Here is a 27,892-nt window from a genome sequence, read left to right on the forward strand (position 1 = left end):
TATCCTATCTATCCATATTTTCAGATTTTGAAATTTTTATGTGTAAGAGCTTTTTCTCCATTTGGTTTTCTCTGTGCTACACAGGCATGCTTTTAAATTTTTTAATCAATTATTTTATATGTGATATTTACAAAGTACCACTTAGAGAGTATAGAGATCTTCCTTGTCTTTCCCTGTCCCTGCTTATCAAGCTCATAAGACTAAGCTTAAGAGAGATAGGTAGAAATAGGAGTGTCTTTGAGACAAAGTTCCAGCACTCCCTGATTATGTAACTCTCAAACAACTCTGGAACTTTCCTGAGACATAAACACCTCCCTTTCCCCTTCCCTCACCACACACACACTTGTTTCCACTCAAGTGGGAGGGTCCTGGAAAATCTTATGTGTAAATGTGTACTTGAAACACTAGATGCTATAAAAATTCAAATTAAATCCAGTAACCAGCATATTTCTATGTTGTTTGTACGGCCACATACAAAAATAAGTCCTTTTTCTCTGTTGTCTCTTATTTAGCTGCCACATGAACAGTTCAGATGACTTTCCCATCTGCTCCACCTTTCTCCAGTGAGATGACACTTCTTAATTCCCCCTATCTCAGTTTACTACAAGTTCACCTCAGTAAGTCATGTGTCACACTCACAGAAGGATCTATAGTTTTCATTATTTGGAAAAGAAGTTCAGGAATTTAGCTTCAGACAAATCTTCATCTTAAGCATTTCTTATGAATGAACATCTCCCCTGTTGTCCCAGAAAACTGACATCCCCAACTTTAGTCAGCAACCTTCTCTTCCAATGGTTTTGTCATTAGAGGAAAAGCCACTGATCTATGTGTGATCAGTGAAGACAGAGTTGCATATATGATAAACACCTGACAGTTATTTGTTGATATATTTCCCCAGCATTGCCAATAAAGACAAACAAACTGAACTGTTCAGTTTGGTAAAAAGGAATTCTCATATGACTGTGTTCAATTCACCTCTTTCATAGGCTGCACAGAGCCTACATCATATGAAATATTATTAAATGTACCCAGATAATATTGCGATTCATCTGTAGTTGGGCTTTGGGGTTATTTTACTACGTGTGGGAATTAACAGAGGTGTACATTTATCCTTTCATATTAGTAATTTGTTTTGGGGAGAATAGATGGCAATAAATGGCCTCACTGGGCCATAAATGAAGTCTATTCCTAGTTTTTGAGACTTCCATATCATTTTCCAGAGAGACTGAACCAAATGACATTCCCACCAACAGTGGATGAGAATCTTCAAAGTTATTATGATATTTTGAACAAAAATAGTTTTATTTAAAGAAAGTTACTTAGAGAAATTGAGGGGAGAAAGAGTAAAAGATAAGTATTCAAGAGAAACCCAGAGTTTCTATTGAGGGAGAAAGACTAAAAGTATACATCTCAGGTTGAGATATAGGCAAATCTTCAAGGTGAAGAATGCCCATTATATTAGTTTTGATGTTGAAAGGATTTTTTTCTCTTTGCTCTTTTTGGGATCACACCCAGCATTTCACAGGGGTTACTCCTGGCTCATGCACTCAGGAATTACTCCTGGCGGTGCTCAGGGGACCATATGGTATGCTGGGTATTGAACCTGGGTCAGCCGAGTGCAAGGCAAATGCCCTACCTGCTGTGCTATCGCTCCAGCCCCAAAAGGATATTTTTAATAAGATTTTTAAAAGAAAAAAGTTTTTTAAAAAGGAAACTACTTTGTTGCCAAATTTATCACTCATTTCCAATTTTGTTCTCTATATTCACTGATAACACCTTCATCTATGAAAATCTCTATAACAATTTCTTTTGTTATTATGACCTGTCACCTTAAAACTTTATATCTAAGCTAACAGAACACTCTGCTGGTGTTACTTCTGGGTTTTACATTTATTTAGCAGCAGAAGCATGTAATATAGCATTGGCTAGTTGTTTTTTAGCATTGTTTTAGTTTGATTGAAATTTATCTGCATTGCATTCCAGTTTCTAACCATACATATCTTTAATTGGAGATGGGCCCCTTTTTTAGTCCATTCAGTCACTAACTACTATTCAGTATATAGCCATGTACATGATAAATTAGGAGCAGACATTTGCTCACTCTCTAAGTAATAATTAAGAACACTCTACCAAGCTTCCCTTCTGTCCTACTGAAATTGATCTTAGAAGTAGTTTCCTATGTTTGAGCTACTATAACTGCTCTATCCTTGAGCTAATAACAAACAAACAAAAAAGTAAGCAAACCCATTAACAAAAGTCATCTTTCTGTCCTGTTCCTTTTGTCCTGTCCTCCCTTCCTGACCTGCTTCTTTCCAATGACAGCTTGAGGAGCAAGGTGGTGTGAGGTTCTGCTACAGGCCTGGATACATCCATTACTGGGAACTTGCTGTTGGCAGTTGCCAAAAGAGTTCTTAGTTTAGAAATGTTTTCTTTATTCATGATGAAGTCTTTCAGAGCAAGCTTTTCAACTATTGTTTCTAATGTGCTGTCTCTCTCTATGTGTGCTTAAAATTGTCCAGGGATATTTTTTCATAAATAATGACAAGCATTGGTTATTCTCTGGATATATATGTGGCTTCTGGCTATTAATACAGTATATATTAATACTATATATAGTATATATAAATTATATGTTATATAAATATATTTATTATATATTATATAATATTATTCTACAATATATTATATGTGATATATTGTATATCATATGCAATATATTATATATTAATATATAATTATACATAATATACTAATAGTATCACACAAATCACTAAATCCCATTGATTGTCAAATTTCTCGAGCAATCTCAGTAACCTCTCCATTCGTCCTATCCCTGAGATTTTAGAATATTAATATATACTATTAATACTATATATACAGTATAAATAGTCAAATAAATAGCCTAATTGTTTTTTGGAAATTTTGTATGAATTTCTTAGGTTCCTGAACTCAGACAGCAATGGTTTGAATGGTGCCAGGTGGGATAGAGTGAAACATGCTTGTAAATGTGGTATTCTATTAGTGATCTTCCCTTGAAATAAGAAAATAAGAAATTTTTGACAATTTTTATTACCTGAAAATAGGCCATACCTTCTTCTCCAAGTTTAGTATTTTGGAAAGTAATACATTGTATGACCTGGTATTGGTTTATCTACTAATGCTATATGTGCAGACTTTGTTGTTTTCTTTTGTTCAATACAGTATCCAAATAAACATTACTGATGTAATACTTTGAAAAGAGATCATACGTGCTTTGGTTTATATTTCTGTATTCTTGCAGCTAAGCTTACTTTGTTTCTGGTAAGTTTCTGGGACATGTAATTACAAGACTAAAGTTGATGGATGTCAATTATATGTACCCTGGCCAGTCGTGAATGGAGTAGAGATGTCCACATTACCTCCATGTAGAGGCAGGAGGGAAGTTTTCCATTCTGTGGTGTATTTTGAATAGTGTATTTGCGATTCATGTGAGAATTTAAAAATCAGACTGCTATGTATAAGCGTGCCTCTAGAAAGATTCAAAATGGTGTACGAGAATGAAAATAACTTTAAACTTGAATAGTGGGCAGCAGAACGAATAATGATTCCTACTTAGGCCTGTATGTGGGTTCTATGACAGGCTCTCATAGAACGTAATGAGTTAGTTGAGTTAAGGCTCACAGTTCAGGGCCATGGGAGATGGGGTGATAATGCGTGACCCTGGAAGATCTGGAAGGATACTGCTGTCAAATTGATTCTAAAACAATAAAGAACAGGAAAAAATGATCTTGAAAATAGTCATATACTTCTTCAACTTGTTAAATACTTTAAGTTATGTCTGGCAATGTCTATTTTTCCCCTTAAAATTAAAAACTATTATTGCTGTAAATTTGTATTAAGGGTAACTTTGATTAGAAAAAATGGGCATTTCCTTGGGTATTCCATTTGGGAATACTTTTCATCCATTATCTTTTGGGAGTTGAGAAAGACTGCTAGCAAAACAATCATAAAGTGTCACTGAAAATACAGGGCCAAGGAACAAAAAGAAAGAATGTAAAGATCAGATATGAAGAAATAGAAAGCATGAGAGAGGGAGGCAATGAAGTCCAATCTGGAAATAGAAAGAATGAGGAGAGGCAATATATTTAAGGATCAGAGTGAGACAACTGAAAAGCAAGATTCTTAAGGAGGTTTCCATCATACAATGTTCTAACACCCATCCCTCCACCAGTGTAATTTCTTGGCACCAGTGTCCCCAGTTTCCATCCACCCCTTCAAGCCACCCCATCAAAACCCACTCCAGCCTGCCTCTATGATATACACCTCTCCTCTCTTTTTCTCTCCCCGTTTCTCTCTCATTTTAGGCATTAAGGTTTGCAGTACAGGTGCTGAAAGGTTATTATATATATTCCTTTACCTACTTTCAACACTCAGTTCTTGACCAGAGTGTTTGTTTCCAACTAATGTTGTCCTAATGGACCCTCCTCTATCTTAACTGCTGTCCATCCCCATAGCCTTGTGGTAATTTGTGGATGGATGGGTGTTGGATGAATAGCTTTGTAATAAATACATTAAGAAAAGAAAATCAATTATATTATTCATTGTTCCAGGAGGAGAGAGCCAAACAATGAATATCTATTGTGAGATCATTACATAAAATGGGTATTTCTACAAATCCCCATAGCTATTCACTATGGTGATCTGAGGTGAGCCTTCAGACAGCTAAGTGTTCATGAAATGGGTGAGCTGATTAAAAAAAAAGACTGTGACAGAAGGAAAGAGAAAATGATACAGAAAGTTTATTTCAGATGGCCAGGTTCATTAAGTGAGCCACCAAAAATGCCCACTGGCCTATCAGTAGAACCTGTGAAAAAAATGTAAGCTTAATACACTCAGCCTCATCCTCTCATCAGCCCTTCTGCATTGCTCCCACCTGCACTGTTCCATGAGTCAACTCAAAGCAGTTTTCTATTTCCCCTAAGCAATATTAATGTCTACAGTAGTTACCTCTCTCTCCCTCACTGGCACCATGGCTTTGTAGTGTCAGTAAGCTGTTCCCAGGACCTGGAAGATTAACTCTTAAGCAGGTGCCCAACTCCTAGGTGATTAAAATAGCACTAGAAAATGAATAATGAAAGAGTGATGGAATAGTATGGGAATTTTTACTAGTGTTTCCTCAGACAAGAGAGAATCAATTTTTTCCCAAATTCCTGATGCAGAGAAGATACGGAGAGTTTAGGTTCTGTAAAATGAATTGAACTGAGGATGCAAAAATGGCTGCAGGTGACTACAGAAAATCCCTACTAAGATGTAAATCATCTTCAAATTACTGAACATCTTTATTTTTTGGCTTCCAGGTAGAAGAACGGTCAAGACTCAACCGTCAGAGTTCACCTGCCATGCCTCACAAAGTTGCCAACAGGATATCTGACCCCAACCTGCCCCCAAGGTCAGAGTCCTTCAGTATCAGCGGGGTCCAACCTGCTCGGACACCCCCCATGCTCAGACCAGTTGACCCCCAGGTATTGTGTCTCTTTGTTCTGTTGGATATTTTGTGATGGTATAAACCTACTGAAAGACCAGAAAATTTTACAGATATTCAGGTATAGGATCAAGCTATTTAAGAGACAACAGAGAAATGACATCAAGAGAAAGGACCCACAGAATTTAAAGAGTAGAGAGAGAAGTTTCTGGAAGTGAAAACAAAACATTCTTGTAGTTATAATTATCAAGTTGAAAATTCATATAGACATTTGACATATATAAATTATGATATATCTTTTATTCCTTGGGACTTGAGTATGATCCTGAAAACAGAAAAATTCAGTAGTTTTGGTTAAATAAAAGTGTGTTTCCTAAACTGTGTTTCTCAATGTATGGCTACTGAACTGTCACAGCTGCAGCGGCTGCAGCCAGGAATTTGGTAGATAGACACAGGTCTATCCCAGGTCTGTCAGTCTCCTTTAAACTCGGAGGAAGAGCAAACGGCTAGTGATCAGTGATTTAACAAGACCTTTGGATGGGCATGTTATGCTTACAGTTTGAAATGCACTATTTTAACTTACTTGGAAAAGAAAATAAAAGTTATTCCACTTTCACAAAAGAAAGAAGTTTTAACACATGGTAAGCCAAAAAATAAAATATGAAGTGAAATTAAAATATTAACTTTCATGGAAAATAAAAGGTAATGAAGTTGCATTCGCATAAAAGTCTTCATTTTCTTCCAGGCATACACCTGTGCTAACAGTTCCACACAATATTTTGAAGTCACATTTGAAATAGATGGTGCTGTTTGAATGATAGCGACAAAATAAAGAATTCTTGGTTTTAATTTTGCCCTAAATGAGGTCTATAATTTTTCTGTAGCAACGAGTTTGGCATGTTTCACTCACTTTCACATTCTTTAGTGTTTCAACTGTGTATAGTCTTTTATGGTTAACTTTCCAAATGATGCATGTTTGCAGGAATATCTTTGTTGCTGTTGTTTTGTTTTGCTTTGGGGCCATGGGTGGTGATGCTCAGGGATTATGCTTGACTCTGCACCTAGGAATTACCCCTGGCAGTTCTCCAGAGACCTTATGGGATGCTGGGGATTGAAGTCCGGTTGGCTGCATGCAAAGCAAACTTTCTATACTCTGTACTGTCACTCCAGCCCCTGCAGGAACATCTCTCTCAACACTATTCTTTTGAAACCCCAAACTTTACCCTTTATGGTAATTTTGCCTGTAAAGGGGAGCAGCAGGGGGGATCTGAGGCAGCTCTGTGAAAGTGCAGAGCAACTGAAATGTAGATTCCCCTGAGACAACTAATGATGTCATTCTTCAGTAATTTGATTTTTATGGCTTTTTTTGGAGGGGAGGTTTAGGGGGGAATAAGGATGCTCTTTTAAAGTTGTTCTGTGTTCCTTTTATGGCTCATATGCATGATGATCAGGTATTCACATGTTTGTGTGACATGTGCCTCCATTAAATATTATTACAATGTCAGCACATTACTATTCTGATGTGAAAAAGAAAGACAGAATAAAGAAAGAAGGAAAGAAGAAAGAAGGCGGGAGAGAGGGAAGGAAGGAAGGAAGGAAGGAAGGAAGGAAGGAAGGAAGGAAGGAAGGAAGGAAGGAAGGAAGGAAGGAAGGAAGGAAGGAAGGAAGGAAGGAAGGAAGGAAGGAAGGAAGGAAGGAAGGAAGGAAGGAAGGAAGGAAGGAAGGAAGGAAGGAAGGAACAATTTTTAGGCTTTCCACTATGCCTTACTTTGATTATTGCTGGCAGTGTATCTAGTGGTAAAATATATGTTCCACACATCTGAGGCACTGAGTTCATTTCCTGGTGTGTGTGTACAGACATTTTAATATTATCATTGAATGTTTTTAATGATAGAAAAAAATACTTCTAAATATGCCATATTACTTGTTAGGGAACTTTACTAAATTTATTATTGTTACTATCATCACAGTTTCACTGACTTCTTAGCCATTCCAAGACCGTCATCTCTTAGGCAGAAACCTGTATGTTTAGCTTGATATATTTCGCTAAAGAAAATTTTGAAGAACTTGCTATGGACAGTGTGGGCTCTGTCTCTACAAGCCTTCTTCCCTAGCACTGGATCTTCTTGACTGCTGGGGACATGCTCGGGGAAGGCTTTTCTGTCTGTTAATCCTGCCTCTGTTGGCTTGATGCCTAGATCCCACATCTGGTGGCTGTCAAAGCCCCAGGACCTGCTGTGACGGCGTCTCAGTCCGTGCATGAGCAGCCCACCAAGGGCCTCTCCAGCTTCCAGGAGGCTCTGAATGTGGCCTCTCACCGCGTCGAGATGCCGCGCCAGAACTCGGACCCCACCTCTGAAAACCCGCCTCTCCCCACCCGTATTGAAAAGTTTGACCGAAGCTCTTGGTTACGACAGGAAGAAGACATTCCACCAAAGGTGATATTTATGGGATAGACTTATCACCACAGTCACTGCTGATTATTACCCCTGTTTCATACTTTTTAAAAATTTTATTTTATTTTTATAAATAAGGTTGTTCACAATCATTTATTACATTCAATATTTCAACACCAGTCCTACCACCATTATACCTTCCCACCACCACCCAGCCTGCCCCAAAAGCAGGTCCTAAGTAACTTATTTTGTATTGCTTGTTATGAATATTAACACTGCACTGTCTTAGCACTGTCATCCTGTTGTTGCTCAAGTGGGCACCGGTAATGTGAGACTTGTTACTGTTTTTGGCATATAGAATACACCACAGGTAGCTTGTCAGGCTCTGCCATGCAGGCGGGATACTCTTGGCAGCTTGCCAGGCTCTACAAGTGGGATGGAGGAATCGAACCCGGGTCGGCTGCATGCAAGGCAAATGCCCTACCGGTTGTGCTGTTGCACCCTGAACGCTTCCGATCTCGTCTGTTATGAATAATCCACTAAAAATTATTCCAAAATGTTTCCTTGGAGGAAAGTGTGTAAAGATTGTTGTGTCTCACCCTGGTGCCATTAAGCCCTTGTATGTTAGTTATATATTACTAACATATTCCATACTTTTTATAGTCATAAAGAATATGTCTCTTCTCACTCTTATTTTGGTCTCTTGCTATTCCTGTCCTACGACTTGGATTATCATTATTACTTCAGACCAGTTTTACCCCAAAGAAATAGAGGCTTATATACGAGAGTCAGAATTACAACTCTTTTTTTTTTTTTTTTGCTTTCGATGCACAGGGGTTACTCCTGGTTCTACACTCAGGAATTACTCCTGGCAGTGCTCAGGGGACCATATGGGATGCTGGGAATCGAACCCAGGTCGGCCACGTGCAAGGCAAACGCCCTACCGCTGTGCTATCTCCAGCCCAGAATTACAACTCTTAACCCTAAAGATTCCAAGCTGTTATTGTGCTATAGATGTTAAGAAAAAAAATAATGGGTGTTTTTATAATGGGTGTTTATAAACTTCCAGATATTAAGCATAGAATTAATTTACTATTTTAACACCACCAAGAAGATCAGATCTTAGGAGTTTAGAAGATATTATTGCTCTGAGGATATATCAGTGGAACCATTTTATAAAACTCCTAGGCCAGGCTATAATTTAATTCCAACATTAATTGCTAATAATGAAATAATCCATTCCACTGGACAAAACAATTCCAGGTTTGGATTCTTTTCTTACTGTTAATAATAATTTTGTTTTATTATTACTTTGTAATCTTATCCCAAGTCATTACTCATTCCAAAAAAATGTTCTGGAATATAGTCATGCATTTCACTACAAATAACCTGTAAATCCTTTAAAATACTGAAAAAATTTTGCATCAGATTCAGCCTAGCTCAGGATTCCTCTCTCCCTGTGCTCAGAATAGAACGTATGACAAATACAGTGTCACATAGTCTCATTGCCATTATTGATTTCAGAGAAAAGGTAATATTTTTACCCATTACATTTCAAGTATTTCTCCTTATTTTCCTCTCAAAAAGATATTATTACAGAATTGAAATTATTTTGAAAATGAAAAGATAATGATGACGTCCTTTTTTGTCGATAGTCTTCTCTGTTAGAAGATATTGTTTAGGGAGCACAATTCTGTATGTATAATAGAATATGCAGAGGAGCAGATTCTGAGCTAGGGACACTGGAAATAGGAGTTATTGGTGCACTCCCTAAAGCATGCAGGCTGACAATTGTAAAGCCGGAAGATGATTTTTAGGTCAATATAAATATTGTAAGTTTCAATAATTCACTAATCTCTTTATTCCCTGCAGTGAACGTTACAGAAAGAAAAAGGAAAATAGCTATGAAAATACTGATTTAGTGATTCTATTTTACTACATTAATTCTTCTTTCTAGTCTTTATTTTAAAATGTGTACTGTAGAATAATGAAATTTATATTTAATATTAAAAATTAACATGCTGTTAATTCTCAATATCACCATTAATATTAATCAAATATGTTTAATAGTAAAAATTATAAGGCCATTTAAAAAATATTTCAAGAAAAGTAGTGAAAATTGAAGCACCTTGACAAAGGTTTGAACCAGTTAGCTGTCATGAGATGTCTATTTTAATTTCTTAGTCATTTTCATGGGGTGCATTTTTCTGCTCTCCGGAGAATCTAACTCTTTCATGTTAGATTCTTTTCCGTTCTCTAGAACTTTATCTTAAAATCAAACATGCATGCTTGAGTTTGATTTGGACCATTTCAGATACGTTATTGATACATTTCCCTGCTAGACCTCTCAGTTTTATTTGAATTCATATAGGCTTTTGGAAGACCTTTTGACTATTTTTGGTAATAATACTGAGTTGCAGTACATTTATAAATTTACATTCTTATGAATAGTGGTTTAGGTTTATTTTTATTCAGTAACTCCAACTTGAGGAAAACCTATCACCATTGCTTTCTGAGCTGACTGACACATGACTTATATCTCAGGTTCTAGTCTGATATCCTAGCTCATCACTAATTTCCTAACATCTTTATTGCTTTATCAGTTATGATGTGAGTTAAAATTTAAATTTGACATAAATGACATGTATACCTGAATCTCATCTGATGCCTTTTCCAATGATCAGATGAGTTCATGGTACCCTAAAATAATTTCTGGGGCCAAAGAAATTTCAGAAGAGTTAAGGTATTTACTTGCCTTGTTAAGGTATTTACTATTGCTTTACAGCAGATCCCAGTTTGATTCCCAACACCTTATATGTTTCCCCAAGCACTCCCAAGAGTGATCACTAAGTACAGAGCCAGGAGTAAGTCCTGACTACTGCTGGGTTGAGCCTCCAATCCCATGAAAAGAAACAAAAGAAGAGTACAGGAAACAAAATTAATCAAATTTCTAGTATCCACCAATCACATAAAAGGAGGTCAACTCTTTTAGTCCAGTGAATCAAAATTATTAGCTTGGTTTGTTTTGATCTTTGTTTTCAAAACTGAGTGGCAGCAGAAGCCTAAGGTTTGATCACTGATAACACATGGTGTCCTGAGCACTGCAGGAAATGAGAATAACACCAGAGTTTTTCCAAAAACTTTTGGCATAACCCAAATTCTTGGAAATTGAGTCATTTCTAAATTGTTGCTGAATTATAGAGAATTTTTGTATAGAGAATTGCCTTTTCTATAGAGAATTTTTTTCATTGAGAAATGTAGGGTATTTCTAGTTTCTGAGAGTTACTAAAACTCCTGGCTAATATTTAGAAATGAGTAGGCTATTTTTCAGGCAAGAGCCACAGGAGACTATTTTGTTAAACAAGTATTTCTGAATTCTGGTTTTCTTTCAGGTGCCTCAAAGAACAACTTCAATATCCCCAGCGTTAGCCAGAAAGAATTCTCCTGGAAATGGCAGTGCTCTAGGACCCAGACTAGGATCTCAGCCTATCAGAGCAAGGTAAGTGAAGGATAGTGTATGAGATTTTTTTAAAAAATAAAAAAATTCCTCTCCTCTCCTTGCATTTGTTATTTCCTATGTCAAATTAACTGCTGTTTTTCACTTCGAAAAAATATTGACTTGCCACCTGGACTCTCAGCTTTGGCAGACTAGACTATAGGCTTTCATTTCTTCAGTAACATTTTACTGAAATCAGGGTATAGTGGGAGCACATGAATGAGACATCCATAGACTAACCAGGTATACCTTATTTGGTAGTTTTAAAAATTGCAGTACAAAACTGCAAATTTAAATCTGGCTGTAGACTTACACATTTATAGTTGATCTTCCATCCCTAGAGATTTTTTATTGAGGTTTCCTTTCGGATGGAAAATACTATGTCAAGAGGTCTTTAACAGTTGCATCTGTAATAAATATCACTATCACTGTCATCCCATTGCTCATCGATTTGCTCGAGCGGGCACCAGTAATGTCTCCATTGTGAGACTTGTTACTGTTTTTGGTATATGGAATACGCCACAGGAAGCTTGCCAGGCTCTGCCATGCAGGCAGGATACTCTCGGTAGCTTGCCAGGTTCTCCGAGAGGGGTGGAGGAATCAAACCCTGGATGGCCTCGTGCAAGGCAAATGCCCTACCACTGTACTATTGCTACAGCCCATAATAAATATGTACAGACTTTATTTCTTATCATTATTCCTAAACAATTTAACAATTATTTACACTACTTTTACTTTATGTTAGGTTTTATAGCTAATCTAGAGGTGAGAAAATGTATGTATGTTATATAGCAGTCTGTGCCATTTTATATAAAAGACTTGAACATCCTTAGATTTTTGTATTCACAAGAATAGCCAGGAGGGGCTGGAGCCACAGCACAGTGGATAGGGTGTTTGTCTTGCACACGGCCAACCTGGATTCGATTCCCAGCATCTCATATGGTCTCCTGAGCACCGCCATTCCTGAGTGCATGAGCCAGGAGTAACCCCTGTGCATCACTGGGTGTGATCCCCTCCCTTGAAAAAAAACAAGCAAAAAAAAGAAAAGAAAAGAATAGCCAGGAACATCATCCTCTACGGATACCAAAGGACTACTGTACCCCCCAAATCACTACTGCAAGACCAGAACAAGATGAGATATTGAGATAATGTTTTTAAGTAACAAATCAAGAAATGTGCTATGAGAACCACTGGGTATTACTAATTAATTGCTCAAGAAATGCAGTAATGACCAGCTGGAAAGATTCAGTAGTCTGACAAGTTACTAAAGGACTCACTCTTTTGAATAACAACAATAACATCAACAAAATACCACTTTAATTTTTAAGGGCTGCTAAAATACAGTTATGTTTCCATTGTTGCTTTGTATAGTCCAGTTTTTCATCAACAACATAGATTCCTGCAGTTATAAATGATTGGGATAGAGGTCTCGGCAGGATCAGGAAAGTAAACACTATCTGTATCTGGGCAGATTTTATATGGTAACAGATGCTGTTTGCTGCTGTAATTCATCATGCTTCCCTCAGATTTTTCACGATAAATACACCCCTTTTTGGAATTAACTGAAATAGCAAATGGCCTCTGCTGAAACTATAAAAAGGATGAGCTTGGGCAGACTGTCTTATTTTCTTCATTGTGTTCACAGTGAAAGATCCTCCCTTCCCAGTTAGGAAGAGAGACTGGAAATGAAACTCATGGTTATTTTCACATATCCTTAAAAAGTAGAATTGCTTCTGATCATAAAGCTTCAATTTCCTTTTTCTCATAACAAGCCATAGGAAGCAGTCGGTCCATAAATAAGTTGGCAATGTAGGAAGAACATAAATCCCTGTAGGGCAAAGAGGCTGGGTCATTCTGAGTGGAATTACCAATTGCATGAAGAAGCCCTTTTACTCCAGTGACTTGTCAGTTTCACGAGCTGGTATGATCAAGCAGTCCTGAGGAAGACTGGAGTGTAATGGGACTAGGTAACCAGAGGAATTTTAACCCTGGATTGCCACATTGAAGGGTTTAGTCACCTCTTCGTAGAGTCTCCTGCCCCTGTGCCTGGCTGTCTTTACCGGGGCTCCTTGGAAGGGGGCGGGTTGAGTTTCCCTCCCCACCTGAGCAGAGTCCCAGCAGCCGAAGACCTCCAGAACCCAGCCACAGCCATGCTCAAGGCCACTCTCCACATGCTCGGACCAGCTTCATTCATGAAGGAGCCGGCAGAGGAACCCAGGTGTGAGGGACCCGAGGCTGAGATCTCCAAACCTTCTCTGATGGGGACTGGGCCTCCTCCACCCAGATCCCCCTTTTTCCAGTAGCTAGGCCGTCACACCCCAAACTGCCCCCGGCGCCATGTAATTCCATCAATGACCAAAATCCAGAGACTATAAAACAAAGCTCCCAGAAGCCTGTGGCCACACTCGAGGCCTAGATAGTTCTCCCCCTTGGAAAACCCGGCGAGCTACTGAGAGTATCCTGCCCACACGGCAGAGCCTAACAAGCTCTCCATGTCATATTCAGTATACCAAAAACAGTAACAATGATGGATCTCTTTCCCCTGGCCCTTAAAGAGCCTCCAATGTGGCACCATTGGGAAAAATGAATAAAGAGAGGCTGCCAAAATCTCAGGGCTAGGATGAATGGAGACGTTACTGGCACCCGCTTGAGCAAATCGATGAACAATGGGATGACAGTGATACAGTGATACAGTCTCCTCTTTAAGCAGCAGTAAGCCCCCAATTATCAGTGTTTATTGCTCTTTGAACCCTGCCCTCAGGCTCTGTTCACTCATTCAGTTGCTTAGAACTATAGTTTCTGTGGATCAAACATCTTTTCAACTGGATTTTTCCTTCTATCAACCAAATAGAAAGAGAAGGATCATTATGAGTCAAATAGAAAGCAGCTATTGTTCCCTCTGAAGCATTATTTTAATGACATGAGGACCAAGATAGTTAGCACTTGATAGTCAGTGGCTTGTAAAACATGAGTTTTTCCATTGAAATCACTTAAATATTGTACTTTGTTCAAAGAATGCAGACTTCGGAAAATAGCTAACATTTTCTGCTTACAAAGGAGTTAGGGAGGAAGCAAACCAAGAGATAATAATAATTTACCTAAAATGAGTCAGAGGGACTGGGGGGAGGGGAGAATAGAGATTTTCTGGCCGTGCCATGTGGAGCAGTTCTACCAAATGCCTCTGCTTCTTCTTGTTCTTCCAAGTAACTTTGAAGATGGGAAAATACAGACTAAATTGCATTTTTAAATGTCTCAGGATTTTTTTTATTTACTGTGGTATATAAATAGATAGAGGTAACTTTAGTCTACCTTTATTTGAAATAAACTACCCTAAAATTAGTTGCCGGACACCCTAGCAATGAGTATTTCTCACCGTTCTGCAGGTTAGCTAAGAACTTCTGCTGGTCTCACTTAAATCTGCTTATGCAGCTGCACCAGACTGGTTAGTCACATTTGTGTGGTTGTTTATCCTGAAATCCTTTGCTTGTTGGTCATCTCAGAATAGAATCCTAACAAAGAAGTCTTGGTCTGTAAGCATTTTTCAAAGCTTCTACAACATCATATGCTGATGTACTCTTGGCTCTCACCATCACATAGTGAATTCTTGTGTACAGGAAATAGGAAATAGATAAGGAAGTCATCCAGAGGACATGTGATTTCAGGGTTGCGCGTGTAGCATAAAAGACACTGTGCTACTGTTGGTCGTAATGAAGTTCTCATGGTTCAGTTTACCATTTGTACCTCATTGTACCCTACGTCAGACAAATACCCACTTGTAAAGTCATTATGAATGAATTTCTTATGGTCCATGATTGCTCAGCATCAATCCAGACTGAGTTTAAACTCTGGCACCACATGGACCCTGAGCACGACTGGATATCACCCGAGAGATCCCTGTGCACAACTGAATAGTCTCTCACTGCAGAGCTCAGGCAGCCCCATACCCACAGGCCCCCGCTTGCCCCAGTTGCCTGAATTTCTCCAGGAGTAGTCTCAGGTTGCATGGGAGGCCCTAGCCCAAAATAAAGACGTTAAAATTACTCCTCTTGAGTAATTCATCCTTCAGAATACTTCTATGCTTTGTTACTTGTACTTGCCAGTAATTTATTTATCCATCCAGGTGTTCTTTGAGATGTTTCTCAAGGGACAAAAGAAAATTAGCAAACTTAGAATGGAACCTAAGATTTTAAAAAAAAGTGAAAATGGAAAGATTTTAGGAAATTTACTTTTAATGTTTTTCATTTGCTAGGTTTAGCAAATGTATGTAGAAAATATGTTTTATTCAGGACTCCATGTGTCCTTCGCAACTCATCCAAGACTCCCAACCTGGGACCCAGGTGCAGAGATTATCCTTGGGAGGCAGCATGCATTATTATGGGATAACCTATAGAGAGTCTCTTGCCCTCACGCCTGGCTGTCTTCCCCGGGACCCCTCAGAGGGGTGGGCTTCAGTGTCCCTCCCCGCCCTGAGCAGAGCTTCCACAGCTGAAGACCTCCGGAACCTAGCCACAGCCATGCTCAAGACCCCTCTCCACACGTTCAGATGAGCCTCACACAAGAAGGAACCAGCAGAGGAACCCAGGTGTGTGGTACCCAGGGCTGAGATCTCCAAGTCTGCTTGGATCAGGACTGGACCTCTTCCACCCAGATTCCCCATTTTCCAGTACTTAGGTGGTCACAACCAGGGACTGCCCCTGGCGCCATGTAATCCCACCAACAGCCAACATCCAGAGACTTTAAAACAAAGCTCCACGAAGAGGCCACGCGACATCTTATGGCCTAGTTCTCCCTCTGGGAGAGCCTGGCAAGTTCCTAAGAGTTTCATGCCTACATGGGAGAGCCTTGCAAACTCCCCATGGCATATTCATATGCCAAAACCAGTAACAATGATGGGTCTCATTCCCCTGACCCTGAAAGATCCCCAATGCGGCACCATTGGAAAGGACGAGTAAAGAGAGGCTTCTAAAATCTCAGGGGTAGCAAGAATGGGGACATTACTGAGACCGCTCGAGAAATTGGGATCAATGGGACGATGATGATGATGATGAATATATAATCTAGTTCTGCCTTGCATTCTTAATTCCCTTTGTGGTGAGTGTAAACTAATTTTACATTCACCTCTCTAACTCTCTAACCATTTTTTGACAAATTTAGAAGACACATTTATTTACTTATTTATTTATTTATTTACTTGGGAGGGTGTACATGGCTCAGGGATGACTCTTTGCTCAGAGATCACTCCTGGCAGGTTCAAAGAACCATATGGGGTGCCAGGGATTGAACCATGTCAACTATGCAAGGCAAGTACCCTTTGCACTTTATTATCTCTTCCTCCCCAAGACCCACACATTTTAAACAAGCATCTCAGACACATGAATTAAACACATAAAACAAGTATTTCAACATGGGAAGAATCAGGAATCTAACTTCTAAAGGCACCACTGACAGAAGAGTCTCCAAGAAGAGTCAGTGGGAATAAACTATTTCTGTGAACTTAATGAGAAATAAGAGAATGAAGGCAGAAAGAAACCTTTAAGAAAATTTAATGGTTAAGAAGCTCAGGTTTTGCTTCCTTTAATCAACTCCTAATAAACTACATATTCCTATCACAGGATATTATTTAGTAACTCTAGAATGGATGACAGTTTTTGAGAATTAAGGTATTTAATAAACTTACTGGTAACCTGAGTATAAAACTTGAGTTAGCATGGGTATATATACACATATGTGCTGATAACAAAGCATTACCATTCTCACCACCTTTTAAAGGTAGTTGTTCTGATGGGTCTATTTGTATCCCAAACAGTTTCCTACTGCAATTAGAACAAGTACTACATATGCTTTTGATAGTGACCTGTTAGATGGCTCACATCTGTTGCTAACACAATGACCATGACCTTCTATGTGATGGTCAGCCTTTACTTTTCCCATTTGTGCATCTGGGCAGAGCCCAGATGGTAAGGTCACTGGGCAGGTATCACCTGCTGTGGAACTCCCAAAAGCTTTATGTCACTAAAGATGACAAGTTGAATTTTAAATCCAGACTTAATTTGTTGTGATTTGATATGGCTTAAAAGTCCCACATACTTTATATTTAACTTTGATTCATGTGTTGTTTTTAAACATATTAATAGTTAAGTCACGTTCTCTGTCCTAGAGATGTGTACTGTCTTTCTCTCCATGTTCTCTGTTAAATCCCAATACCCCTTCTTTCTTTTTATCTCCCTCCCTCTTTCCTCCTTCCATCTCTCCCCCTCATATTTCTGTAAATTAAAAAAAATAATAAATCAGATTAAAGTTTTGGCCAGAGCAATAGTAGTGTGGGTAGAGCATTTGCCTTATATGCAGCCAATCAAGGTTTGATCCCTGGAATCCTGTTGGATAACATTGGGTTCTCCTTGCTCCACCCATAGGGAGTTTAAGGTTTATTGACTACTCCCACAACAGTGCCTCTGAGGCACTCCCAATTTTATCAAACCCTAATAATCCTCTATTGCTTTTCTCTTTCCTTTGTGTCATTTTCATGGTTTATTCAGCAATGTCCTTTTTGTATGGACACAGAAAGATAGTTCATGCTATGCTTTGTAACATGGGAGTTAATTGACTCCAAAATAATATTTACTCCTGGGCATCCATATTTACTTGACTTATACCTCAGTTGCTCTTAGTTCCTAGCACTTCAAGAGCAGTATCCCCATGAAGGTACTGGATGGACCCAGAGCAAGCTATAAGGTACCCTGGCATCAAAAGGAGACAAGCTAAGAGCCATAAGTATAATAAGTTAAGAGCATGGTCATGGAACAAACTCTATCATTACCCAAGAAGAAGTAACTGAATAAGGACCCTGCTGGGGTTAGGCAAGACTAACCTGCTTGAGGACTCTGGTCTGGGATATATAGCGAGATGTCCCCAGGAAGAGACAACCTTTAAGCTTAATATATTTCTTAATGTGTTCATATAAAATGATCAGAAATGTTATAAGAAATAAATTTACTGATTGTTTAAATGGATTACTCGCTGAGGAAAGGAGAAAGCAATACACCCTGGATGGAATCCCGCCCTTGAGCGTATCTCCTAGTAGTCCGAAGTGCTGAATCCTCAGATGAGATTTTGTCCTTGAGTTAATTTCCTAGAACTTCCCCTGAAGGAGTGGCTTTACCTCTGTTTGTTGTTATAAAGATGTTCAACTCTACCTATGTGTACCCCCATCCTTCATGGTTGCTATATAACTATGCTATAGGGGAGAGAGGGGACTAGAAAGATGAGAACTGAGACTTTGGAGACTTTGGGACTTTGAGGTCTTTGAAGACTAGGGGTCTGTGAGGACTAGAAGGAGGACTAGGTGATGACAATGACTGGAAGTAGAGGACTATGAGACTACGATGAGATGGGGAAGAAGATGTAATGAAGTGGAGGACTTTGAGGTCTACGAGAAAAGAGGATGATGGACCTATGATGATGGGGACTACAACCAAAACTACTACTACGATTGTGCCATAAGGGGAGTGATCGGACTAGGCTGGGGAGGAGAGAGAAGTAAACTGACTGCCGGCGGCCTGGGTCCCAGCTCTCTTCCTCTTTTCCCCCCATCCTTTGTCTATCCATCACCATATCCATCACCATGGGCCGACTAGGGAAACAGTTCTCTGCCACCCAACACTTGAGTCCCTCGAATGCCCATGCACCTTTTCTCTTAGAAACTCACAGCATCCCGTATGGCATATGGTCCGTGAGTACTGCCAGGAGTAATTCCTGAGTGCAGAAGCAGGAGTAACCCCCAAGCATCACTGGGTATGACTCCAAAGGCCAAATATATTTTTTTTTAAAAAGCCAAATACATATAAACGTTTCATCAAAGAAATGTATTCACATTATGAGATGATTTTAGTTTTGCCAGAAATACCAGCAAAATTTTTAACTTTAGAAGAACAGTACTCTGTCCCATCCCAAACCTGTCTTCTCATGGCTCATCTATTCTCATCAGCTGTGTCATCAAATAACAAAGTACTGGGGATTTAGGCAGTCAGCCAGTTAATTATTGACTTCGTCCAATTATTTGAGCCAAGAAATCACTTTGTAATCTGAATATTATGGTTTGAAATTTTTTATGATTTAACTAAGAGGAATTATTACCACATTTTCATTTTACTATGTGTTTTATGAACCAAACAGCATTGTCTGAGGATGGCAAATGTCTGGACTAAAAGTTATTGTTTAAGGAAATCCATATGATAGTTTTTTACACATTCAGATATGAAAATCAGTTAATTATGCATTGAAGTGTGGAGTCTATTCTTTCCTGAGATTTTTCTTAAATTGATCTTCTCTAAGAACATTTTGTCTTAGACCTTTTGTCCCCCAAGCCAAACCACATCACGACATAATAAGGAAGAGAAAACTGAACAGTGGGATATTTATTAAAATGCACATATTTTGTCCAAAAAAGAGCAACAGGGGCATTTTTAATTCCCCCTATTTCTATGTAGGATTATTTAGAAACTAAATACTTCTTTTAGTTTCCAGCAGTAAAAATAGCAGCCTACCAAGACCTTCACCTTCACTGGTTAGCTCCAGTTGGGAGGACTTGTGCTAATGAGATCCAGGTCAGGGATTTAATGCCCAGGGGATCCAATTAGCTTTCACACAGTAAGAGTTTCTATGTTGCTTCAGAGAAGCATGTTCATCCCAACTGGTTGTATTAATGCTATGTACCACACGTTGACCAAAACGGCCCTTTCCTGGACCTTATCAGCTAAAATGGTTTTAGCTTCCTGCGTTTGGGCCTGGCCTAGAAATCCAGTTCTGTGTCCATCTGTAATGGCCATTGTAGTTTGGATGATCTGCTCTCCCAAGACTTTCTACAGATCTGGTAGTCCATCGGAGATGTGTCTTGTCTTCATCAGACAGCTCTAGGAAGACCATAGCCCCTGTGTCTTTGCAAGGCTGTTCCCCTAGGTACCCCGCCAAGGCCCAGAAAAAGCTCTCCTCTCTCTTCCGAACTCTTTGGCTTCCATTCCTCAAGCTCCAGAAATATTTGCAAACTCTTTCATACACAATATACAGACTTCTATTTTGTCACCTATTGTCTCCATTGCGTGTATCTTATTTCTAGGATTTTTGGTAACTTAACTATCTACTCTGGGTGCTGTGCCTTTCTCCATCCCTAGTACTGCTCCAAAGAGACTCACAAAGTGGATACTTAATAGGGAGGTTTTAGTTCAATGACCAAAGAAGTCCTCCATTCACACAATTAGCCAGGTCCATTGCCCATACCACACCCACCAGAGGAACAGGCCAGGGCTCACAACCACCCTTTTCTTGACAGAAATTTTTTATGTTATAAAGAATGCAACATTAATGTTCCAGAAAATGAGAGTACTATTCCAAATTCTGTTTGTCATCACCATTCATCTGCAGTAGAGTTGTTTAGCAATTCAATTTTCAGAAATTGATTTCTAAATTTTTGAAATTTATTAATCACACACAAATTATTCCTACCATTGTTAACAAAAGAAGACAATAGGTAAAAGATCATTATTTGGAAATTAAAGGAATTCAGATTGTTTACCTATGAAATATTCAAAATTTAGAATATTTCAAAAGTACATACTTTTATTATCTTAGTTGTTCTCTAAATCAAAAATTGTTCTGTTGTGGCTCTACATGTCTTTTTTTTTTTAAAATTTAAATTTTATTGAATCACCATGTGGAGGGTTACAAAGTTCTCATGATTATGTCAGTTATACAGTACTCAAACACCCTTCCCTTCACCCGTGCCCATATTCCATCACCAACCACCCCATTATACCTCCCGCCCCCTCCCACCCCCCCAGTCCCCGCCCTTGTAAGTGATAAGTTTCACTTCGTTTACGCTTTATCTTGGTTACAGTCCATGTTTCAACACATAATTCACTATTGTTGCTAGGGTTTCCCCCCAAAAAAGAGAAGACAGTCCCACTGTCAAGGAGGCATTTGATGGCTCTCCATTGCTGAGAATGTAGAGATATTAAGTCCCGCTGTTTGTTACATAACTTTTCTATTTTTTTCCCCCCTCGTCCCGCGCCACCGAGATCACGCCTGTTTAGTAATCACCACGCTGCCTGACAAAGGGAAAACAAACCAAAAGAGATGGTTATTTCTCGTCATCAGCCGGCGTGGGGCTCTAGCTTAGTTGATAGTCTGGTATAATGTCTGCAAGCAGTTTCTGGAACCAAAAGTAATACGCTGGTATCGGCCCCGGCTCAAGATTCCACCAGCGTCCTGCTGTTCCAAGTACATAATAATTTATTCCCTTGCATCCGGTTCCCACGCCACCAGGTCCGTGTCAGCTTAATGGACATCATACTATGGTTAACGCCACGCCGCGTTTTTTCCCGAGAACGAAGGATATTTCTTCTCAGCCGGCGTGGGGATATGGCTTAGTTCAGTCTATAGAGATGGCTACCACTTTGGTGGCCTTCAATATTTCAGCAAAAGACTTACTATTCTTGTTAGGATTTCCCACCAAAGTCCTACCCGTTAAAGTCCAGGGAAAATTCTGCCTAAAATTCTATCGCTACAATCTTTTACCCTTTAACAAAAAACTTAGTACTATTGTTTGGAGTTTCCCCCCATGTTAAGCCCTGCCAAAAAGGAACATTTACACGTTGCTGACAATCAAGAGATATTAGGTCGCGCGGTTGCTATCGCAGCCGCGCGGTTTTGGATTTCTATATGAAGTCCAAGGAAAATTCTTTTGGTAATTGCATTGCTCGCTGGCAGCGCCTGGGCCAGAAGCTCCCAGCACACAGTTTGGAGGCATTTTGGGGGCGCCGCTCGTGTCCAAAGTGGTTCAGTTGCCTCCGGGGTCGATCTCGCGCGGGGCCGCAAAGGGCTCTACATGTCTTAATAAAACAACATTTGCTAACAGTTTTGCAAAATACTACATAAATAGCTGCTATAAAATGTTAAGAATTTTTTAAGGTTTCTTTAATTATTATTCTTATAGCTGCTTTTACTGTTAGGCTATCTTAGCAACCCCTTTTCCATGGAAACAGAAATGATACAAGTACATATTATAAAATTACTAAATTATTGTGGTATATTTATTTTTTTACATATACTATTTTCCAAGGCAGCCAGCCATGCTTTCTAAACCATGGTATTTGGGAATTTTTGTAAATCAATCAAATGCGTTAATGTCACAAAGCAGGTTCTTGTGTTTTTAAAGAGAAATTATTTGGTTTAGTTGCAGCTAGAATGGTGCTAATTTTCAGACTGCCTGGTAGACTAAGCTACAAGTGTTTCAGGGAAAAGAACCTTATTATTTCTTATTCACACATGAAATTCCTATTCACAGTGCAGTGTGCCAGGTACACACTTGGTACTCTTCAAAGGGGCTGAGAAAAGTGAAATCATTAAGGGATATTTTAATACCATGTCTCACTGCGGTGTAATAATACCCAGTGACCAGAGATGTGGAATTTGGCAGCGGTGAAAGAGACGGAGCATCATGGAGTTGAGCATCAACCTTGGAGGAAGCTAGTGCGTCTTCCACAGCTGTTGGAAGGCAGAGAATCTGAGCCATGATTTCAGAGGAAGAAACATGTAAAAAAATGAGAATGTGCTCATTTTTATTTTTTAAAAAAATATATAAAAATTTGGGGCTGGAGCGATAGCACAGCGGGTAGGGTGTTTGCCTTGCATGCGGCCGACCCGGGTTCAATTCCCAGCATCCCATACGGTCTCCTGAGCACCGCTAGGAGTAATTCCTGAGTGCATGAGCCAGGAAAAACCCCTGTGCATCACCAGGTGTGGCCCCCCAAAAAACCAAAAAAGAAATAAAAGAAAAAAATATATAAAAATTTCTATCAACCTCTGCTTAGGTGTTTCATTTTTCTCGTCCATTTTTCAGTGGTCACTAAAAGTAGCTGTGAAACAGCCCTTCTCCCGACTCTTCTATAATTCTGTGCTAGTACAGGCCAAGCACTGTGCAATCTGTTGTTTTTTCTGGCCACGCTGGTAGAGAGAACAAGCTGTGTCTTATTTACTGCCATATCGCAAATGCATGGCCTAGTGCTAGCATAGACTAACTGAGTAAAAGAATAAAGGCCACCATAGGACAAAAGTAATGATATGAGGCAAAGTAATAAATTTTATAAATGTGGGTGTGGCTGTAGACTGCCAACAATCTAATTTGTTCTTTGAATTAGCACTTAATAACAATTTTCAAATACATCATACCCTTCATAGCAACTAAAGTATATAAAGACTTCTAGCTGGAAGTTTTTAAAATTCAGATACTACTAGCTGATTAGCAAATAATTTAAGTAATTCACAGAAAGTGAGTTAAAATGCAAATAAACATGAATAAATATTATTCTGCTTCCATGGGAATGGTTTAAACTATATCAAAGCAAGAACATAATTTTTCAAAAATTATAAAACTGATCATAATAATAAAGTCTAGTAAGAATTTGGTGATGACTATCTGATGCACTTCACTTATTACCAGTGAAAATAATTAACACATTTATACGTTTGCATACATGCACAGGGGTGCATACGTGTGCTGCGTGCACACACACACACATGCATGCACGCACACTAGATCATGCCCTTCACGTAGGGACTCCAATTCCAGTACAGAGTAGGTGACTGGGTATTTGTAGGTGGTAATTCTAGTGACGTTTGTCACTCCAAGTATTGCAAGCATTTGTTGTTGAATAATCAAGAAATGGATAAACTGAATAATCCATTTAATAGATTCTGATACAGCCAATGCTAGTTTATTAAGGGCAAAAGAAGCTCTCACAATGTGATATAAAATATATTTCATACTTCTAGATATATGAAGGAAAAAAGTAAGATATAGTTGAACCAGCCCAGTTACTGCAAACTGGCTGGAGCGATAGCACAGCAGTAGGGCGTTCGCCTTTCGAGAGGCTGACCTTTGTTCGATTCCTCCGCCCCTCTGGGAGAGCCTGGCAAGCTACCGGGGGTATCGTGCCCGCACACAAAGCCTGGCAAGCTACTCATGGCGTATTGGATATGCCAAAAACAGTAACAAGTCTCACAATGAGAGATGTAACTGGTGCCCGCTTGATAGTTGAACACTTCTAGGCTCAAAGACTGCATATTTTGCTTCTTGTTTTTACCTTTTAATATTTCATAAGTTCTTTGTAATGCACACAAGAAGAATAGCTCTTCTTTGAAGAGTTACCATTTCAGATCTCACACTTTCAGGGTGAATGACGTTGATAACCCACACTTGAGTCTGTCCAGATCCAGTATCTGGCCTGGAGAACGGCAGGACTCTCGTTTCTGTTCAGCCCTTCAGTGCAAGGTCACTTTTCATTTCCCTTGCTCCTTTTACTACACAAGACACTGGTCGTGCTTGCTGTCAATGCCAAGGTCTCGAGAGTGTGTGCCCTACTATCTTTGCAGCAACCCTGACCTGAGAAGAACTGAGCCCATCTTGGAGAGCCCCCTGCAACGGACAAGCAGTGGCAGTTCCTCCAGCTCCAGCACTCCCAGCTCCCAGCCCAGCTCCCAAGGAGGTTCCCAGCCTGGATCGCAAGCAGGCTCCAGTGAACGGACCAGAGTTCGAGGTAAAGCTTTCCCCTTTCTGGAGAGAGAGGCATAAGGGAGGGCAAGTCAATAGCTTCTTTCCTCACCTCTGTGTCTTTTGCTTCTACTATGCCCACCACAGTGTTAGTCTAATGAGCCTCTTCGCTACCCTCAGCCTCCTTAGACTGAGAGGATTGGTCTGGATCCCCACTTACACGAGTAACGACACAGCAAGGCTGCTCTCTTCAAAGATACCAGCACATTCCAGAGAGATCACAGATTGGCCTTATTTGAAAATATATTAGCTTAGTAGTAGTCTCCTGAATTTGCATTTACATTTCATTACTTGATTAGACTTTTATGTACCCCTGAAGATCCTCTCCCTTTGGGGCCCATATTCCCTTGGATATTATGAGCATGGTTCATAAGTAATTATAAAAGTTGAAATGCATCAATGATTAATGTGAGCTCAAGAGAAAGAATAAATCTCTGACTTAACTATCTTTCCTAAAGTGTAATAAAATCAAAACCAAAAATTTTTATCTAAAAATTGTATTTGACTCTTATTAGTATTCCTATTAAAGAGGTAAACATTAGTCGCTGATCATTTAATTCCAATCATTCATCATTGTTTAGTTTTCTTTAATGAGAAGACTTATGGGAAGCATTTTATGTCCAGCTAATTATACATGACAACACATTGTTTCTAGCTCATCAAAATCTTAATAACCGTTCTTAAAAGACAGTTTTTCTTTTTCTTTCTTTTTTTTATTTTGTTTGAGTTTTTGGGCCACACCCAACATGTTCAGGGTTTCTCAGTATCCAACCCAAGTCAGCTCTGTACAAGGCAAACACCCTACCCGCTATACTATTCCTCTGACCCCAAAAGACAGTTTTTCTTACAAGTAATAAAGTGCAATATTTTAACAGCAACTGGATAAATATTAATGCACTTACAAATTATGTTCTCCTTTACAAAAGCTCCCAGTCTTTATCAGCCTCCTCATTAACACAATTATAGTTTATCTCTCCATTTAAGACTGAATAAATAAAACAAAAGCACTTTGTAAAAGTCGGTATTTAACAGCCGAGGCTTTTAGGATAAAATACAGACTGACCTTGCCCCATAACACTCTCCTGTCCCCAGTTACCAAGCCCACCAGTAGGTACACTACAGTGGCTGTAATCAAAATACAAATGTACTTCATTTATCTTTTTAAATAGTTAAACATTTATTGCATATTTCAACATGGTACAGGTGACTTTATATACAGATTGCATGGTGCAAAAGACAGAACATGTGTTTCAGAGTAACTGTATCATTGATTAGGTTTCACAGTTTCATTATGAATATCACTTTGTACTTCTGCTTTAAGCTTGCTATATACTTTGAACAAGAATACAATATTTTTGTTGGTGATTTTTTGTTGTTGATTTATTCACCAATGTGAAAAAATGATGCAAATGTACACTGGTGTGGGGATGGGTATTGGAACACTGTATGAGTCATTTTGAAAGATAAATGTACAGATGACTCTTGAACCAGTATTATGCTTTCTAGAGTGTACTCTAAAAGATAATTTGGCTAGAAAATGGTTAAGAACTTTATCAATTTGAGGATTAGAATTTCAGAACATTTTCATATTCATGCACTCAATTTTATTTTATTTTATTTTTTTCTTTTTGGGTCACACCCAGCGATGCTCAGGGGTTCCTCCTGGCTCTGCACTCAGGAATTGCTCCTGGCAGTGCTTGGGGACCATATGGGATGCCAGGGATCGAACTCGGGTCGGCCGCGTGCAAGGCAAACACCCTACCCGCTGTGCTATCGCTCAGGCCCATGCATTCAATTTTAAATAAGATTGTATTATTCATTTAAGTCAGTATAAGAATGGGGAAATAATATTGGTGAATAAATCAATAACAAAAACATTGTATACCTTAAAGTGGAATTAAAAAGTGAGATTCATAATGAAACTGTTAAGCCTAATCAATTATAAAGTTACTCTGAAGCATGTGTTCTGTCTTTTGCATACTGCAATCTATATAGTCATCTGTATCATGCTAAAGTATACAATTAATGTGTTTAAATATTTTTTAATGTACTTAATTTAGAAACTGCCATTCCCTTACCTTTTTGCACTCATAACCAACTTAATATCCTTAGTTAGAGCAAATGCTAAAAGAAAACCTAACTTCTATATATCATTTTAATTCTCTAATCTGGTTCTGGTTTAACATCAGCTCCTAGTTTTCAGGATGAAAAGTACTCGTATCCCTGGTATGTTCCCTTCGAGAACTCTTTAAGGCAAAATTGAATAATGTCTCCCACCTTTGACTGCTTCTGCTCTACCTGTAAATTTCTAAAGCAGAAGATTTCTCTCCACTCTATAACTATTAGAGATTCCTTCCCTCTTTTGTTTTACAGTTTATCCCCTTTATCAACACTTTCATTCTTATACCAAATTCATTCTTTCTAACTTTTTAAGGATCTAGACAACATCCACTCCCACCCCCAACTGAAAAACCATACCACCAAGTGAAAAAGCTGGTCTTCTTCCTACAAAGTTCCAGCCGGATAACCTACCTTGATAGTTAAGATAAAAGAAGAAACCAAGGCCGAATAGGCTAAGCGCATGTACAGACCTCGCTTAAGCTCAAGAACCACATGGTCGCCCCAAAGTATGGCCAGGAACAATCCCCAAGTGAATCAGGAGTGGTCCCTGAACATTGGGGGGTGTGACACAATACTTAAAAAATAAAGGAAAAATGATGGAAGCCAAACATTGAATCCAATATAAGAACTGGTATAGCATAGCAATTGAGACTAAGACAGCAATCAATAGAATTGCAATTCTGCCCATAATTTTAGCATGACCTTAGACCGACTCTGTCATCTTTCAAAGTCTGTGTTTCACTAAAAAAATAGGAAATAGTGCTACATCCTTGTCATCAGTATTCAAGAAAGTAATCAACAGAAAGCATTTAACT

At 39.0% G+C, this 27,892-nt stretch overlaps 1 protein-coding gene and 1 non-coding gene across 6 annotated transcripts in view; both read left to right on the forward strand.

The window, feature by feature from the left end:
• The window catches only part of TNIK (TRAF2 and NCK interacting kinase), a 460,339-nt gene that overhangs the window by 379,774 nt on the left and 52,673 nt on the right, over nt 1-27,892 (forward strand). For all 5 annotated transcript variants that reach the window (XM_055125449.1, XM_004618863.2, XM_055125450.1 and 2 more), the window contains 4 exons: nt 5,337-5,501; nt 7,660-7,899; nt 11,250-11,356; nt 24,779-24,942. In XM_055125449.1, coding sequence (XP_054981424.1) covers nt 5,337-5,501; nt 7,660-7,899; nt 11,250-11,356; nt 24,779-24,942 — 676 coding nt within the window. The remainder of the gene's footprint in view (nt 1-5,336; nt 5,502-7,659; nt 7,900-11,249; nt 11,357-24,778; nt 24,943-27,892) is intronic.
• Nucleotides 6,881-6,984, forward strand: LOC129402609 (small nucleolar RNA U13). Its single transcript, XR_008628725.1, has one exon. It is a non-coding gene; the product is annotated as a small nucleolar RNA U13 (small nucleolar RNA).

This window comes from Sorex araneus, chromosome 2, assembly GCF_027595985.1.
Source record: "Sorex araneus isolate mSorAra2 chromosome 2, mSorAra2.pri, whole genome shotgun sequence".
NCBI classification, from domain to species: Eukaryota; Metazoa; Chordata; class Mammalia; order Eulipotyphla; family Soricidae; genus Sorex; species Sorex araneus.